Source organism: Mesoplodon bidens, assembly GCF_964165515.1.
Source record: "Mesoplodon bidens genome assembly, chromosome: 2".
NCBI classification, from domain to species: domain Eukaryota; kingdom Metazoa; phylum Chordata; class Mammalia; order Artiodactyla; family Ziphiidae; genus Mesoplodon; species Mesoplodon bidens.
This window is the reverse complement of record NC_138177.1, coordinates 141887044-141905643: the sequence shown is the minus strand read 5'-3', so window position 1 is coordinate 141905643 and position 18600 is coordinate 141887044. Positions and strand designations below refer to the sequence as shown.

Genomic DNA, 18600 nt, shown 5'->3' with positions numbered 1-18600 from the left:
CATTAGGGAAAGAAAGTCTAAAAAGGATGTGGGAAGGGAAGGACAATAATGAATAAAAGATTAAGGAACACTAGAGCTTCCTTTTGCAGATTCCCTTCTTAAAGAGACGTTCTATAGTAAAGAACTTCACTTTGTTAACTTAGGGTTCCCTAATCTTACTGGATCTCAGAAGCCCTTTTTTATATTATACCTATTCACATTTCACAGATGTAGTCTTCCGTGGAGCATATTTGGGGAACTGCTGAACTCTATCCAAAAATGAAGTTTAGAGAAAAAAAAGGAGTAAAGAGGACCAGAGTAATAATAGCAATTACCATTTACTTAGGCCTCTGTTTCCTAAAGGTACAACTGGTATGTTTTGCTAACATGTAACACAGGTCACCAGCTATTTTGGGAAAACTGAGGTTAAATCAACTTATCTCATTCATATGAGATACTTGTTCTTTACCATTAAGATATTGCTAAAGAAAATGTACAAGTTGAAGAAAGCAATCTAGAAATCTTCAGGACCAGAATTTTCTTAAACAATTCTTAGTTCAATAACTAAGCCATAAAGTCAGAAACAACTGGAAGTAGCCTATAAAAATATTTTGGCATTACAGAGCACAAAACCCACCACTATTAAGTTTATCTCCTTGGTACTTATGTAACGTAGGGCAACATTTCTGTCTTGAAATCATTATTACACTTTTGCTGTATTCTCCCTGCTAACTTGAGTTGAACAGTAGGCCTTTCCACAGGGCCAGATGTAGACTTTTATGTTTTCTTATCTGTTATACTTAAAGAGAAGAAAGTTAAAATGTATTCATTCATTCAACAGATTTTTACTAAACTTCCATTATGTGTCAGGCATATTTTGAATTAATATACCAAAGCAGAGCTAATAATCTACATTGTCCTCAAACAGAATTTTCATGAGCGCTAAAACAGAATCACAGAGTTCCCAGATAAAACAGCAAACACTTCTCAAGTACCTGCTCTTTTCCAGGTGATGTAAATATCTCTAATCCTTACAACAACTGTACAAGATAGATATTCTTCCCATTTTATAGATATAAATGGCAGACACTGTTGTCTACCCAAAAACCAATTGCCTATTCCTCTTTGCTACAGAACCTCTGTTTGTTCAGGTACCTGGCAGATAATCCTGTGATCTCTACATCATATTTGCTCACTTTCTTCTCATGACATTTTAAGTTGCAGGTAGGGTATTTGATTTTCGGCCGTAAATACTTAGGCCCATTGATGGTTTCTCTGCTCTAATTACACAAGTATATATCTATGCACGATGTCCTTACCCCTATGTCCATGTGTTTGTGTATGTCTTTCCACTTTCCTCTGCCAGTTCATGTCATTTTTCAGAATCAGAGGCAAAGTATGTATGTCAGAAAACTTTCCTTTATTAACCTACCTCCTTTGTGTTTTTCTGGTAATTACAGTTTAGTTTGCCAGACATTCATTTGTATTTAATCTGGACTGGTAAATTGCCATTTTAGAAAACTGTAAAGGAAATACTTCAGATGAGACTGTAAGAACACAAATTACTTTGTTTATGTATCAGGTCATGATTCGGTGTTCTATCCAGTCTCTGTGGGCATTGGCCAACTCACTTATCAGTGAGAGTGAACTGGAGTAGTTGCTTGAGTTATTTTCTTAGCTTTAACATATACAATGAACTTAAGCAGGTAACTTCCTCCCCCATCGTGAACCTCTATATCCATCATAAACATTTAGAGAATACAATTTTTGGTATGTCATTTTTTTAAAAAGCACATGAAGGACATTGAAATTAATAAATTTAAATTCTTAGGAACTGAATGGGAAGGAGAATTCAATGTTTACTAAGCAGTACTATGTGTAAGACACTATGTATAGTGGAAAAAGTCACATGCTTTGGGCAGAAATAAATTCTGAGTTCACCTTTTTTTCTAGCTGTGTGACCTTAGACAAGTTATTTAGCCTCTTTCTGAGCTCCAATTTATTTATGTAGTTTTGACATCTGTAATTAGGACTAATTATAACCTTTTAGAGTTGTTATAAGAAGAGAGTATGCACACAAAACATCTAGCCCAGTGCCCTGTGCATTAAGGAACATCCCATGAATGTCAATTCTGTTACTTGTCCCCCTTTTCTGGTCCTCCTTAATCCTCTCAGAAGCCATGTTTCTGTGATGCCATAGTCTCTGCTCTTTCCCCTCCACTTGAGTGGATGATTTATTCTGTTAACTAAATTCCAACTGACTTAGGCGGTTTAGGACAGGAACTGAAGAAATCCTAAGTGACAGAAGTGTGAACTTCTTTGACAATGCCCCAGGACATGTCATGGCATAAAACAAGTAGGACAGAGGTTGCTCTCCTGTGGCACAGCAGTGGGGGGCCACAGAGAGGAACAGGACAGACAACTGGGCTGCCTTTTTCCTTTTCCAAAGTGACTCTTCCAGCCTAGTGCCTTATTCAACTGAATTCTAGCTAGGGCTGCCACCTCATCCCAGTTTGTCCCAGACTTTCCTGGTTGTAACACTGAAAGTCCAGTGTCCCTGGAACCCTCTCAGTCTCAGACAAATCAGGACAGTTGGTCACTGTACTTATAGGAGTCTGAGCTGTGCTGGTGGCTTCCAGCCACTACCAGTGTGCTGTGGCATAAGAATCACTGGCTTTGGAGCCAGGCAGCCCTGGGCCCAAATCTTGGCTCTTGCAACTCTAGCTATGAATCTTATAAAAGATATCTTTCTTGAACCGCAGTTTCTATATCTGTAAACTTCATCCTATTCTTTCCTGAATTTGTAATGAACTTCATATTATTACTAAATTAAATGATAGCACAGTGTTTGCAGTGTTATAGGCCCTCAGTGAATGTTAGTTCTTTCCTTCCTGACTTCCACATACTTAAGAGGGTTTCATTATCCCCTGGGGTACCATGTCTCTAAAAATCCCTGATTCAAGGAAGGGAGGTGGCCCATTGGACAGCAGGGGGCACTGGTGCCACTATTCCTCTCTTTCTACCCGCTGCTCTGCATTCCCCCCATCCTCACACCAAAGCAATGAAGCTTTAGTAAACCACTGATCAAAGATGGCTAAACTCTAAACCCACACTTGGTTTTAACTTATCTAAATGTGTCCCACATGCCTGCAATAATGTTCAGGGTGTATCTGGACCATTTTAAATCTTGTACATTTAATTTATAATCCTCCTCTCTCCAGGAGGTTTGTGATGTGCCAGGGGGTCAAATGTTTATTCTTAGAATTATTTAACCCCAATCAACTAATTATTCTGATGAATTGTATACTTTTTCCCCTTTTTTGCCTGACCAGATTGGAAACAATGACAGGCATTTAACTGAGATTTATTTGTAAAACTCCGTCAGATTGGGAATTACGGAGTTCTTTAAATTGTCTCTTAAAATAAATATTTCTGACTTATCTGGCAAGTTAAAGGGGGAAAAGCAACAATCTCCAGACTCATTAAACTCAGTTTAACCATGTTTAAAGAGAATGTTGTGGGAGGTAATAATCCCTATATGTTTGGATGAAAATCGTTCATAACAGATCTTCATGCCTTTTTGTTTGTTTGTTTAAGGAAGTACTTGTGTGAAGCAACATTAGTGCTCCTAGTGGTAATAACTGTTTACCTGTGGTAGGTTCTGGAGAGGGAAGGACATACATCAAGTACTTTTTAAGTTTCCAGAGTTCTTAACAATATTAAATTTCCAAAGAACTCCACTGATCAAGCAGCATGTACATAATCTACCTGTGCCCTTTGATTGGAATCTTAGGAGAATCTGATGGACTATGTATCACAGTAATGGTGTAACCTTAGTATATAAAGACACCCTTCTTTCTTTCCAAGTTTACACAGCAGTTTATTGGTAATTTATAGCTAACAAGATAAATATGAAAATATTCCTATGAAAATAATGTCAATGCATCTGCAGATTCAAAATACAAACTAGAGCTTTATTAGACTCTTCTAGCTAACATATTCTAGTAGTCAGATAAATATTTCCAATTGTAAAGCATGAGTGTTTTGATCCCATTGGAAAGGCCCGAAATGACAAGGAGTACATTCAAGTTAGTGAAGGTAATGTAGCCAACATGAGGAAGGGATGTATGAAAGCAGTGTACTCCTCATGACAATGGCAAAACAGCTTGAATTTGAGCTGCTCTTGAAAACCTGGTCTTCAGAAGTGGAAGGAGGATTGAGCAGGCAAATCTCTCTTTCAGAGCTGTCCAATAGAAATATGTGAGACAGGTATGTAACTTAAAAGTTTCTGGTAGCCACATTAAAAGAGTAAAAAACCACATTAAAAAAATTTACCTCAATACATCCAAAAAATCATTATTTCAATATATAATCTATAAACAATTATTAATGATACATTCTTTTTTTCATACTATGTCTTTGAAATCTGGTGTGTACTTTATTTTCAGCATGTCTTAATTTGGACTAGCCACACTTCAAGTGCTCAATAACCACATGGGGTCATAGCTATGGTACTGGACATCTTGGGTTTAATCTATGCTTGGAGAGCCTGACACCACAAAAAGGTGGTGCAGCTGAATCAAATCTTCTGGTTAGAGGTAGGCTTGGGTAAGCTAGAGGTACTACTTCTTTCTCCTCATTCTCGATTCCCTTGCCCCTTCCTCTTCCTTGACATCACGTAATGCATGCTAACCATGTGCCAGATACTGGTTGCTGTGCTGGATATTCTAAACGCCTTATCTCATTAATCCTGCAAGAATCAGAGATCTTACTTTATAGTTTAAGTAAATGAAATAACTAAATGATGGTACTATAGTGTAGTGGCTAAGATACAGACTTGGAGACTATTCATACAGATTTCTGACACTTCCTGTATACCTTGGGTAAGAAATTTCTTAATTTCTCTAAGCTTCAGTTTTATCATTTGTCAAATGGACAAAATAAATGTACCTCCCTTATAGATGTTATTCTGTGGTTTAAATGAGGCCACATTTTGCCCTTTACATTTTGCATTGCCTGCAAAGCTGTAAGCATACATTAAATCTTAATATCATTAAATGGGATAAATGTGGGAATTTGCAGCAATTATACAAACATTACTACCGCTACTACTACTGACGTGCAAAGAAGTTAAGTGACAACCAAAGTAACACAGCTCATAAGTAATGATCAGGTTCTCAACCCAGTTTCCCTGTCTCTAGAGCAGTATTTCTTGCCATCTGTTTACAGTTACAACATGGACTGAATTTGTACTGACGTTATACATAAAATGAAAAGGTCTTTTGAAAGATAAATTCCTGATGTCTGCTTGCTGTTCTCATAGAAGCAGAATTCAGGGGAAAATACTGGGTGTTTTGTGTTTTTTTTTTTTTTGATAAATAGGAATTTACTGTTCTAAGAAACTAGATAAGGAACATACATAGAGAAAGGAAGATTAACTTTTTCTTTGTTCTTTTTTTCTCTTTTTTTAAATTGAAGTATAGTTGATTTACAATGTTGTGCTAGTTTCTGGTGTATCCTTTGTTCCTTTTTACTCTGATTTTACTAGGGAACAGTACCCTGTGTATATTGGCATTAAATTCATGCATGTTGTGTTAAAACAAATCTGCATTTTAACAAAGGACAGAGATATTAAAGCTACTAGCCACTTTTTTTTTTTTTTTTTTTGCGGTACGCAGGCCTCTCATTGTTGTGGCCCCTCCCGTTGCGGAGCACAGGCTCCAGACGTGCAGGCTCAGCGGCCATGGCTCACGGGTCCAGCCGCTCCGCAGCATTTGGGAACTTCCCGGACCGGGGCATGAACCCGTGTCTCCTACATCGGCAGGCGGACTCTCAACCACTGCGCCACCAGGGAAGCCCCTACTAGCCACTTTTAACACTGTACTTATAGGGATATGTCACCTTTAAGACAAAAAAATTCTTGAAATTTATGGAAATTGGATAGTACTATCAAAAGTACAGGTGATCAGTTATATATACTGTGAAAGTTTCCGTGTGTGTAAAAATACTTTTTTTCCATCAAATTAGCAAGTAAAAACAAAACAAATGTCAGTGCTATTGAGTCTGACTCAGCTAACAATGCCACTGTGAGCATGCCCTCTCTGCCCAGATGTTGTACTTCTTATCCGCTCCACAGAATTGTTTGTCCCAGTCTTTATCTACACAATCTCTTCAACTGCTTTCTGTTTGATTTCATCTCATTTTTCTTTTCTCTCACTCCTTTGTCTTCCATCACTGCTGCTTTGTGTTTCATCTGTTTAAGATTCCTAGGAGAAGTCATATGAATCGGTCAGGGACCCAGGGTTAGGAGGAACAACCCTGCCTAGCGTAGTGCTAGTCCAGGGCCATGACTGGCCTCAAGTGTGTGCCCCACCTGGAACAACTGCCCCAAAGAAAACCCCACTCAGCTCCATTTTAATCTTGCAATACCTATGTGAGTTCTAGTTACTTACTGTTCCACCTTCTGAAAGAAAAACCAAGGAAGAGACTAGATGTCTGGATATGTGGGTTCTAGTTTGGCCTGGTTCTGCCATGTCATTTCCACTCCTTAGTCTTAGAGAGTGATTCTGAACCGAACTTGGGTCTGCTCACCTGCTGTGCAGCAAAGCCAGTTTGCTGGTGAAGGAAAGTACGGTGTTTGTTTATTTATAGGGCGCCAAGCAAGGAGTACAGGCAGCTCATGCTCAAAAGACCTGAACTCCCCGATGGCTTTCAGGGAAGGGCTTTTAGAGGCGACATTTGGAATGAGGGTTGCAGGGGGATGACTTTCTTCTGATTGGTTGGTGGTGAGGTAACAGGGTGGTGTTTCAGAAATCTTAACCATTCACTTTCTGATTCCAACCAGTCTGGGGTCTAGTGCTCCTGCTCAGCTTGTGATCACCATCCTCCACTCGGGTGGGGGTCTTAGTTCCAGTTCCTACAGAATAACTCAAAGATACATGTCAGATTGTTGCATATATCCCTTGAGGAGGAACTAGGACTCTGTTTTACTGCTGAACTATTGTTTCTTGACTGCTTTTCCTTTGTTTCTGCATTCCCTCACTTTCCTAATTAGTAACTGATTGCATCTGTTCTTTGGAACTCTGGGAAGGCCTAGGAGACTATAACGCCTTTTCTTTATAAGAAACGGGGGACATGGAGGGGCTATTGTACGCAGGAGGGCCCTGCAGCGTCCTGCTCAGTTTCAGAAGTGACTGCTATAGTTTCCTCTAAGGACTCCCTCCACATGGCTACTGCTCAACCTCTCCATCTCCTCTCCCTCCAGTCTCCTGATCTCACTGTACGATAGCCATGCTGCAGCCTTAAACATGCTGTTCTGTCTGGGACACACCTCTCCTGCTCCTGTACCTGGCTAATTCCTACTCATCCTTTAGGTCTGAGCTCAGGAATCAGCCCCTCAAGGAAATCTTCCTTGACTTCTTGACCCAGATTAGGACCCTCATATGGGTTCCTATAGCATCCTGGGTCTCCCCACCATTCCTCAGCTTTCATCTGGAATTGTTTATTTACTGTCTGGTTTGCCAGCTAGGAAGTATACATAAAGGTAAGGATCCTATCTTTTTATTTACTTCTGTGTCCTTTATGCTTAGCACATAGTTGGCACTCAATGAATACTGGCTATGGGTAAAGAAAAGCAAGTAAGCAGGGCATCCTAGGAATTTTCACCAAGTTGCTACACCTTCATCCTCCTTTGCCCCAACTGTAATGGGGTATGTAACAAGACAAACATTTCTATTAATCACCAATGCTTTCTTGGGGAGAGCACTGTGTTTGCTTACAAGAAATATTGAGCTAGCAGATATATGATTAAGAACATGGACTTTGAGGATAAATTTCCTGGTTCTGAATCATGGCTCTGTCACTTAATGGCTGAAAACCTTGGGCAAGATACCTAACTTCTGTAGGCTTCAGTTTCATCATGTGTAAAATGGGGCTGAAAATAATAGTACCTACCTTAGAGAGTTGTTTTGAGTATTATATGAATAAATACACATAAAGGGCTTAATAATTACTGGCACATACAAACACTTAGTAAGTAAGTGCTAGTAGGTATTATTACTGTTATTAAACCATCAGGGATAAGGGGTAAGCTCAAGGAACCAAAGTTGATCCCCAGATTCTGCTTGTCGGGAGAGTAGTCCTGTTCACTCTGGGCTTTCTGTTTTGTATGATGTTTGGGAAAAGTTGGTGGATTCAAGTTGATTTACTGTGCCGGTGAGAAAGGAGATGACTTTGACACTGGCAGGAGAGGGAGGTAAGATTCATTTGTACATTCAACAAATATTTACTGAATGTCTATATTGAACTAGACATAAAGAAAAGTAAGATAGTCACATCCATTACAGAACTCACAAAAATCAAGGAGAGAAAAGCTAGAGAGGCTGGGTACTGGGGTGGGGGTGGGAGGTGGTGGAGATGGGGGTGGGTGGGTGGGGAAACCAGACCAGTTCCTCTCCAGTGGGTGTGGCACAGCAGAGGAGGATCTTGAGAGAAAAGAAACGCTAAGGCAGGATTTTAAAGCATCTGCTGTAGGATGTGTCATGTAAATCCTCCCCTCTATCCCCTACAAAATCTTCAATAAAGTTTTCATTGCTCACTAGAGAGAGCCTGAAGAAGAAGATAGCAGATATCTAGGTTATAGCTGCTGGGGGAAAGATGATATAGGCAAAAAAGCCCTTCCTTGCTCTTGTGTGCTACCAGTGAGGAAACATTATAGTGCATGCAATATTTAATGATTATAAATGATACCCCTGTGTACTGCATAATACAGGGCTCTTTAAAATGAATATGAATTAAACAGTACCAATAGCAATCATATTAACCGAAGAGAAGAGGCATCATTCAAAGTAGGAAATTTGGGACTCCGAGGAAAAAGTAGTCATATCTAAAGTTGGAACTCAGATATGACCATCGACCAGCCCCTTTGTGGTTAACTAGTCAAACTGGTGATTCCCCAGCAACTATAACTTGTCATTTTATAAACTACTGCTTACGATGATACACACTTTCTTAAACATAACATCCAAAAGTTTAGGTGTGGGGGAGGAAGGGGTCTACTATGTACTTACTGCTCTCATCCTTCTTTGACTTCCAGTTTTTCACTTTTACATCTTACCATCTTTTTAAATAATAATTTAAAGAAGTATATCTATATCTATTTCTATATAGCAGCAGCAGCCTAAGAAGTAATCAGTCATCAACCTAAATAAAACAAAACTATCAATTTGCCTGAATTTCCAAGAGTGAAATAAATAAAGCTCTGTTGGAATTTACCTACACAGATTGAGACTTTGAGGGGAAGAGAGAAATAAACTAGTATTTTTTTTCTTATTTGTTTACTATATAAACCCTGAGGTTTCTGCATCTTATAATGTGACTACTGATTAAAAAGATATATGGTTGTTTATTAATTCAAAGCACTATGCAAATTCACATCACCTTGGGTAAATTTTGCCCCTAAAGTTATGAAATAAATATGGAAGCATTTTGTCCTTAACAAGGCTAAAAGAAGTTAATTCAAATAGTTGTCTTTGAATAGGATTTTCCCTTAAATCATTAATAGGAAAATGAAGAGAGCTTGGGTGGTCAAGCATGAAATGTAAATGAGAGTAGTTTTCTTGTTTAGGCCTTACCAGCTGATGTCACCTGATGTTAAAATTTAAATTTGATAATGCAGAAAATGACCTTATAATTTACAGCATAATGAAACACTGCAGCTTATGTCCCAGATTTTTTGACAGTAGTATTGAAAATATGATTTTAAAGTACCATTTTCAATTGACAAGGTTGGTGAAAAAGTTAGACATTCTGAATTGAGTAGAGTCAGAAAAAGAGCTTGCCTGTCCTTGTATCTATGGGACCATATTTTTTCAATCAGAAATTAAGATACAGGGTGTTAGAGCAAAGCAGAGACAAACTTAGATCTCTTTAAATGGATTTAAATTACCAGTGAAATTCCTAAAGGGCCAAATAATACAGGAAGAATATACTTTTTGCCCTCTTATTAAGATAAGGAATATATTTCTTTAAAGCAGAAAAAGATTTTAGAAACCTCTTTTCAGCTTTCCAGTACATAATCAGCCTCAGATTGGCAACCACTTCCTACTGTCAGGCAGCTGGTGAGAAATGCAAAATACAGCTGCAACCAGAGGCTCAGGAAGATCAAGGTGGACACCAGGCCTTGGCTCTCAGCTTCTACCATTCTGCTACCCGAAAGAGAGAACTTCAGAGAAAGGGCAGTTAAAAATATACACGTTTTCGCCAGGTATTAACCATAACTACTTCCTTAAAGAAAATGATTGATCCTATGATCATAAGCTTTTTTCTTTCTTTTTTGGACCTAAGGCGGGGACGGGGGGGAAGACCTCAGGGAGTCACAAATGTCTATAAAACAAAAAAATGAATTAGTTTAGTAGTCTTGGGAAACTATGAAGTTTGTGGCAGCTTTTTAGGTGTCCCGAGATTTGGGTTGTTTTACAGAGGTAACTAAATTCATGGCACAGTTAGGCAATGGTTCAAGCTCATGCTAAAATATCCTAAGTCTATTTTACTTAAAGCATTCTAAGTATGCTTGACTTTGGAAGGCATCAGCAACAGCAATATGCCATTTTCCAGAAATGCATTCCTATACCAATAAGACTCTTAAAAAATGGGAATTACTATAGGGCACACCCTTGAGCAGCTATCACACTGCACTGAGCTCTTGAGAATATTCTGGAAGCATCACTGTAAACGGCTGCTTCCCTGCAGGGGAGATAAATTAAATTCAGCAGAAGCAGCAGCTTTTGGAAGGAGAAACACGGTTTGCCTTTTGGAATGCTTTTCTACCGGAATGGGTTTGTTTATATGTTCCTCTGGAGCTTTAAATCTGTGCACCGTTGAATATCACTCCGCCTTTTTCTGAAACTACGAAATAGCTTCTGTCTGTGGGATGGCGGGAATAGAGAGTTTGGAAATTAAATGCCTAAAACGTCAGATAATCCAGATGACATATATGCAATAGCATTCCATGAAGAACTTATTCAACCCAATCCCTTGCATCTTATTAACCAAGGGATAGAAACTCTCCAAATTTTGCACCCAAAAAAGGGAAAATGCAAGGGTCTTGCTGCAGTTCCTGGGACGCACTGAGAGTCGCTTTGTTACAAGTGTATCAAAAGTCCCCAGCACCAGCGACTCGTGGGGCACTGCTCATCCCTGCTCCACTCGCTCTGCAGCTCCCAGAGGTAGCGGATGTGCTATGAAGGCAGACCTTGCCAAGCTGGCCGACAAGATGCTGCGCACCCGCAGGTGCTCCCGGTGCCGGAACCATGGCTTCCTGGTGCCCGTCAAGGGCCACGCGGGCAAGTGCCGCTGGAAGCAGTGCACCTGCAAGAAGTGCTACCTGATTACCAAGCGCCATAAGATCATGGCCAAGCAGCAGGTGCACAAGAAGCAGGTCTCCGAGGAGGAGCAGGAGGTGGCCCTGTGTGCTCAGGGGCCCCAGCTGGCCTCCGGGGCCGCGGCCGCTGTCCCGGGCTCAAGCTTCCACCCGCTGCCTCCACCTGCCGCTTCGGGAGACGCGCAACCGGGCCCAGAGGGCCGCACGGCCGCCTGCTTCCTCGAGAGACCCCCGCGGGGCCCGAGCCCCGGCCTGAGCGCCTTCCAGCCAGTTCTGGGCGGCCGCGGCCACGTAGGGCCGAGCAAACGAGCCGCCGCGGCCATGCCCAGTTCTCTGAGGCCCCAGCTCGGGGCGGAGGCCGCTGGCCGGGGCTGCCCCGGCCGCCTGGAGCTAAGCAGGCCGCTTCAGCCGGTGCTCAGCCCGCCGTTCGCCGACTTCGGTAAGATTCCCGGGCCCTGCGCGGCCTTGCCCTGCTGTTGGTTCCTCTCCGGGCTGCCGCCTCCCCGCTCTCCACGCCGGCGTCCCAGGCCTGCTCGGATCCCGCGGGGAAGGGGTGGGGGTGGGGAAGATGCTTTCTAGAGGTAACCTTGCTTTGGGATACCCTTTTCTGAGTAGGCATTTGGGCTCGGTGCCTTTTTGCAAGAAGGTAAAAGAGAGAAAGGAATGGGTGGTTCTGAGAGCTTTTAACATTTAGCTACAGCTTTTTTCATTTCCATCCTGAAAGGAAAAAGATGGCCCCAGTCGACTTAGCTGCCCCTCCCCCTCCACGGAGAGGCCCGAGGACGCCTGACCATACTGCGCTTGCGCGCCTCTTCCCGCCCTTTTCTTGGGCTGGAGGCTCCTTCCCCAGGACGTCCCTGTGGGTGGGCTAGCGCAACAAGACTGCGCCTGCGCACCTTCCCCTCCGTTTCTGTACCCTAGAGGCCCCGCCCCTCAGCCATGCCCTGCCCCAATGGGTCTATCTGTGTAGCCCTTCCAGCTCTTTCCCAGGCGTGGGTGGGTATGCGATCTCTGCTCCCTACAGGAGGACAGTCTATTGAGATGATTGTCGTCGCCTGTTTTTTCTCCCCTCCCTCCAAATGCATAAATTACATTGTTCCCTAGGTCTTGTGGCTTTCACTATTACAATTTCAAGTCACATTAGATTTGAAGCTTTTTTAAAGGGGCTCTTTTTGGGTGCAGACACGTGTTTTCTTGGTTTTCTCTATGGCAGTGTGGTAGAAAGAGCACAAGTCTGAGTCAGGACGCTGGGGGCCTGCTCACTCTGTAACCCTAGGCAAGCTCCTTCCTTCTGTGGCAGTCTCTCCCCTCTGTATGCTAAGGGGATTGGCCTGATGCTCTCTGAAGCCCGTTTCTGCCTTCTGGGATATTCTAGGAAAATATAGGACCCCAGAGAACTAGATGGGGAAGACAGATCTGAAATAGCAATTCTAGGAGAAGGATACCTTTCCATGGACACAGTGCCTTCCTTCCTTCCTTCCTTTCATTTATTTATTTTTGGCTGCATCGGGTCTTCGTTGCCGTGGCCGGGCTTTCTCTAGTTGCAGCGAGTGGGGGCTGCTCTTCGTTGCAGTGCGTGGGCTTATCATTGCTGTGGCTTCTCTTGTTGCGGAGCACGGGCTCAGTAGTTGTGGCATGCGGGCTCTAGAGCGCAGGCTCAGTAGTTGTGGCGCACGGGCTTAGTTGCTCCGTGTCATGTGGGATCTTCCCAGACCAGGGCTCGAACTCGTGTCCCCTGCGTTGGCAGGCGGATTCTTAACCACTGTGCCACCGGGGAAGCCACACAGTGCCTTTCTTTGTTCCGTCTCTCAAAGAACAGGGACTGAGCCCTGAGCGCTATGTGCCAGACACTAATGATGAAAAGGATGAGTCAGATTCCTTGCCCTCAAGGATCTTGTCCTGGGGAGAGGGACACCACTGATCAAAGAGTCGCACAGATTGGTGTATAGAGCTCTAATAATCAATGGTTTAGCTGTGGTCAGAAGGAAGATTAGGAGCTGAGTACTGAGGATTTCAGGAGGCAAAGTGGGGTCAGGAGAAAAAGCCTTCCAAGCTTAGGGAACAGCATCTGCAGAGGCCCTGAGATGGAGGACAAAGAAGGAGCTGCTAGATTTTGGGGAACGAGGAGGCTGGAGTGGAGGCAGGAACCAGCCCACATGGGGCTTCATGGCTGTGCCAAAGGACTTTTCCTAAGAACAGTGAGTAGAACATGGGTGAAGGGTTTAAAAAGCAGGGAGGGTCAAAAGCATAATGGATGTGGGAGTTCTCTGTAAATGGATATGAGTATTTATTGTACTGCTACCTTCAGACAGTAACGTGATGCCCTGTTTCCTAGCTCCGTGTGTTTTTAACGCTTCCCTCATTGTGTCCCTTTTCAGGACCCCCTCTGAATGTCAACTCAGATCGTGTGGTGGGGTCTGAGTACCTGGAAAGAGAGCCTTCCAAGCTGTACCTCAGCTGCTCCAGCGTGCACCCCTACCACCCGTTCCTGCTGGGCTACCAGGATGCATCCCTTACCCTGGGGGCCCCCCTGCAGCGGGGCTTGTGGCACGTGTTCTACAGCCACTACAGTGGAGCAGGCTTGGTGAGTCCCATCCCTGACTCTTCGAGGTCCCTCCTTACCCCAGTTACCCTGGCTGCTTTTACGGACCCTCAGTCCCAGGAAGCCAGCCATTGTGCCCACTCTGTACCAGGCCCTGGGCACTGGTTGGAAGGATACAGCATTGACCTTGTACTGTGTGCGCCTCTGGGAATGCACGTGTGTAGCCAAGTCTGTACACATGTAGACAAGTCAGGGCTGTGGCGTGGGTTAAAAGGCTCCGGGAGCTCAGGCAAGAAGGAATACAGACACATTTCAGATGAGCCTGAGGAACCACCACACAGTAACACTGAGTGACCACCAGCCTTGACCCATGGAATGCCAGTGCTAGAAGGGCCCTTCATTTTGCTGGGTACCAGAAAGGAAATATCACTTTCCTGGAGCCACACATTTGAGGGTAGAGCCAGGAGCAGACGTAGGTCCCCTGCCCCAAAGGTACATCCCACTGGAGACGACAGAGGGCTTTCAGAAGGAAGTGGCATTTAAGCTTAGTCATGAAAAATATGGAAACCTTCCCCAAACACCTGTCACTTTAGGAGATATTTGTTGAAAGAATGGATGAAATTTACTCCTTTTATAAGATCAGTGGTTGACTACTAACTGGTGTGCTTTTGAGCCTGGAGTTTTGAGTGCTGGATGTGTAAAAGAGCTGTTGTGTGAGATATGGGTGGGGGGACCAGGTTTTGTGGCCTTGGTTACCAGCTCCTTCCACCCTTCTCCCTTTTGGCAACCACTGAGGGCCATCAGGACTGCAGGATAGTGAGAGGCCTGGGTGACCAGTCCTGACTTTGACCCCATAAGGCTGGACCTGTCGGGGAGGCTGGCTCAGACACAGTTCAAGTTCATGGAAATGTAGACCACTGTTACCTTTATTCTCTCCCTCAGAGCTACAAGCCTAATGCTGGGTGTTACAGAGATGTTTCCCTTGGGTGGAGGGTGGAGAAGATTGAGTAGAGAGTAGGCTTCTTTGGTTTAATGTGGGAAGTGAGTAAGAGAAAGGATAAAAGCTTGGCATTTACATAATGAGGTCATTAGCCACAGGTCATTAGCCAGTTCAGTGGGATTCCAGCTGTGACCAGGCAGGTCAGGCACGCAGGGCCTGGATCCCCACTCCTGCTTCACCTCAGCAGCATCTCCTCTGTTCCAGATCTTTTGAAGTTTTATTTAGAAATCATTTTCCATTCATTCAAGGGGGTGTTCAGGTTGGAACACCCCTGGTCTTGATAATTTCCAGAGTGCCTACTGGCCCTTATGTCAGCCCTCGAGGTGAATGTTATTTCATTGTAGGGCAGAGGACGAAGGCTCCAAGAAGTTATGTGTTTGTCCAGGGTCACAGGACTGGGGAGCGAGGGACTAGGATTCAGATTACACAGCTGGTCAGTGACAGAGCCAGGACAGAGGCAGAGAAAACATGGCCCTTGACTCTCGCCACGCCTGCCCTGCCTGAAATTTGGGGGTACCGGCCACCCCATTGCAGCTCAGGGAGAGCACGGGCGTCTCTAGCCTCCACACAAAGAGAGGGACCTTGGCCAAATGGAGCACACACCCACCGTCTGCTCACACAGAAGCCTGGGGCCTGGCATCCGGGGCAGGGCTCTGATTGACAGGCCTGCCAGACGGCCTTTGTTAGGAGTGTGATCTCAGTTGGTTTATCTGGGCCTGAGCTGCCACCACAAGCCCCAGGCAGGAGCTGTGATCCAGGGAGAGACTCCGCTGAGCAGCTTGGAATTAAAGCACTAATAATCCCCCTTCCCACCCCCTTCACGTCTGGATAGAGGATCAGGCATTTATTTGTGAAGCTGTTTCGAACCCAAGAGCCTATAAATTGTTTCATCCTTGTCCTGCTGGCCCCTGCTCAGCCTCCTAGATACGCCCCGAGCCACCTTCCACCTTCTCTTCCTGTCCTGCCCCACCTGCTACTTCTTTGCTTCCTCTTTTCTCTTCCCACAAAAGAGCACAGGCCTGGAATCGCACAGACCTAAAGACCAATCCTACCTCCGCTGTTTACTGGCCACATGGCCTGAGGATGTCACCTAACCTCTGAGGACCTTGCTTGGGTTCTTAATCTGTACAATGGGGGTAAGAGTCCTATCTCATAGGGCCATTGATAGATTCCAGCAATAAGGTGTGAATGCTTATAACAGAAGGGCTGAACAGAAATACAGAAGGGCTGAAGCCACTTTGCTGAGGTCACCCAGCTGCTCTTGCCTCAGTAACGGCTGCACGACACTGTCCGGTTAGAAGGGGGACACCCCCCAGGCCCAGCGACCCTGGAGTCTGAGTCATTACATGTGCAGAAGGTAGGACCACACGTAGTCGGGATGCATGCAGACCCTTCTCCATGGCAAAGCAGTGGGGTCAGGCCGACTTGGGATTCAGTTCTGCCTCTGCCACTCACCAGCTCTGTGGCCCTGGGCCTGTACCTTCATCTCACTGATGCAGTTTTTGGTCACCAGAGTGAGGACAGTAATAGAACCTCCCTCCTAGGGTCGTAAGGATGGAAGGAGGTTGTGGACCTATGCAAGTGCGCCTGCTCCCGGGCTTATCTGAGGTGTGCCTGTGTTTCTTCTTGCCTCAGTCATCTGGCAGGTGCTTGCCGAGCAGCCTGTTCCGGGCGCCCTGTGCCCTGGTGTCTGGGCCACGGAGGTGAATCTGCCCCACGGGGAGCCCCCCGTTCAGGAGAATGAACGTTGGGTCGGCCCTTCTGGCCAACCCTCTCCCCTCTGGCTCTCTGCTGTGTGCGCCCCACAGGTGGGGGAGCCAGTGGAAGTCCAGTCCCGCTACTCCCTGCTGCCGCGGCCACCCCAGTTTCCCCCGCGGTACCTCTCCATGCTCCACTTCCTGCCCCTGCCACCCCCGTCGTCCTCGCTGTCCATCGTGTCTGCCGCGGACGAGGAGAACACTGGTGAGTGAGCCCCCATCTTCCAGCTGCCGGGGGGCCAGGGAGACTTTCTGGAGGAAGGGGGCCCTACTGTGAAGTGGACGTGCAGAGAAGGGAAATGGCGAACAGAATTTTAAATGTGCTGGGTCCTGGGTAAGCTCTTCCTTGCACCCCTCCCTAAATTCCATCCGTGAGCATCTAGGGGAGGTGGGTCCCCATTCTCAGGTGAGGAAACCGACAGAACCCTGAGAAGTTCTCCTATATGTCCGTGGCGGAGCTCAGATTTCAACAGAATTCTCTGCCTGGCTCCAGGTCCAATGCTAATTTCCTCACCTTGGCAGTGCCCGTGGGCAGAGACTTGGAGGATGGCACGCATGTGGTGTGTTCAGAAGACCAGAGGTGCCAGGCCTCTCTGGTTGGGGAAACAGCACGTGCTGAGCCTGGAGCAGCAGCTGGAGCCAGTTTGGGAGCTGGTGGGGATGATTCCTCTCCCCCAGGCCACTCTGGAGAGAACCTGCCCTTCACAGCTCTGCCACTGGTGCACTTGGTGATCTTGGGCACTCACACCCTCCTCTAGACCTCAGTCTTTTCACCTGTAAAATGGGCCCTGTCACAGGGTTACTGTGAGGGTCAACTGTAACTCTGGATGTGAAAATGCTTTGGGTTTTCTTTTGAGGGCCCTTGCAGCTTTAAAGGTTCTAGGATTTTTTTTTTTTTTTTTTTTTTTTTTTTACCCCTTCCATCCTCCCCTGAGGCTCCACAGGAAAAGAAACTGAGGCCTCTTGTACACTTGCTGTGTGTGCAACACCTAGATCTGTTAGCTGGGGAGATGGTGCAGTGTGGCTTGAAGTACACTGGCCCTGGTGCCACACAGCCTGGGTATAAGTCCTGACTCCAGCGCTTGCCAACGGTATGACCTCGGGCACGTTAATTCACTCCTTCGTGCCTCAGTTTCAGTATCTGCACAAGCGGACTAATAAGGGTCCCTTACTTCATGAGGCCATCCTGAAGATGGCTGAAATGATGAAGGCGGTAGTAAAAGTTAGTTCTCATTTACTGTTTCACCTAATCCCCTGATGCTGCAAAGTATGGCATCATCTCCTTTGACAGAAGGAGAAGGTGAGGAGAAGGAGAAGCTGAGGTTCACAGCTGGGAGTAGCTTGCTTCCTCCCACCCAGCTTGTGACAAGCAGAGCTGGAGTTTGAACTTGAGTCTGTATCATGTGGCCAGGGCTAGAATTCCAGTGTCCTGACTCCTAGCAAATTAAAGGTGGCAGTGGGAATAACTAATTCTCCGTAGGGACTGGGAATGATGAGAATGCCTTAGAGAAAACTTACATCTGAAAACAGGTAATTCTCCCTCTTGCTAAATCCAGCCCCTCTTCTCTGTCCTTCACAGATGACCAGGATGCGGAGGGGCCGTGTGAGCCCAGCCAGCCTTCGTCCCAGGAGCAGTCCGACTAGGCCCAGGCCCTCAGGCCAGCAGAGTGGGGCCTTGGGGGTGTTAACAGCAATGATTTTCTTGTCTCTGTTAAGTGATGTGTAGGGAGGAAGGATAGTGATAGGCGTAAGACGGCAGTTAATTCCCATTTCAAGATTGGAGGAAGGAAGGTGATTGCTAAAGTTCTCTCAGTCCTGAGATAACAGGGGGTTGAAAAGGAGCTTGGAGGATGAAGTCACCAGGGCAGAGCCAGGGCTGTAAGGAGTGGGGGACTGGTGGAAGCTCACGTTAAGGAACGAATTTCACCATTTCTGGGTTGTG

General features: G+C 45.3%; 1 protein-coding gene across 1 annotated transcript; it reads left to right on the top strand.

Moving 5' to 3' along the window:
• Window positions 1-11218: 11218 nt before the first annotated feature.
• DMRTB1 (DMRT like family B with proline rich C-terminal 1) lies at window positions 11219-18302 on the top strand (the record flags this gene model as incomplete). The annotated part of the gene is made up of 5 exons (XM_081214693.1): window positions 11219-11798; window positions 13738-13943; window positions 16548-16652; window positions 16710-16863; window positions 18238-18302. 5 exons carry the CDS (start codon window positions 11219-11221, stop codon window positions 18300-18302), a joined length of 1110 nt encoding a protein of 369 aa, XP_081070819.1.
• Window positions 18303-18600: the final 298 nt, after the last annotated feature.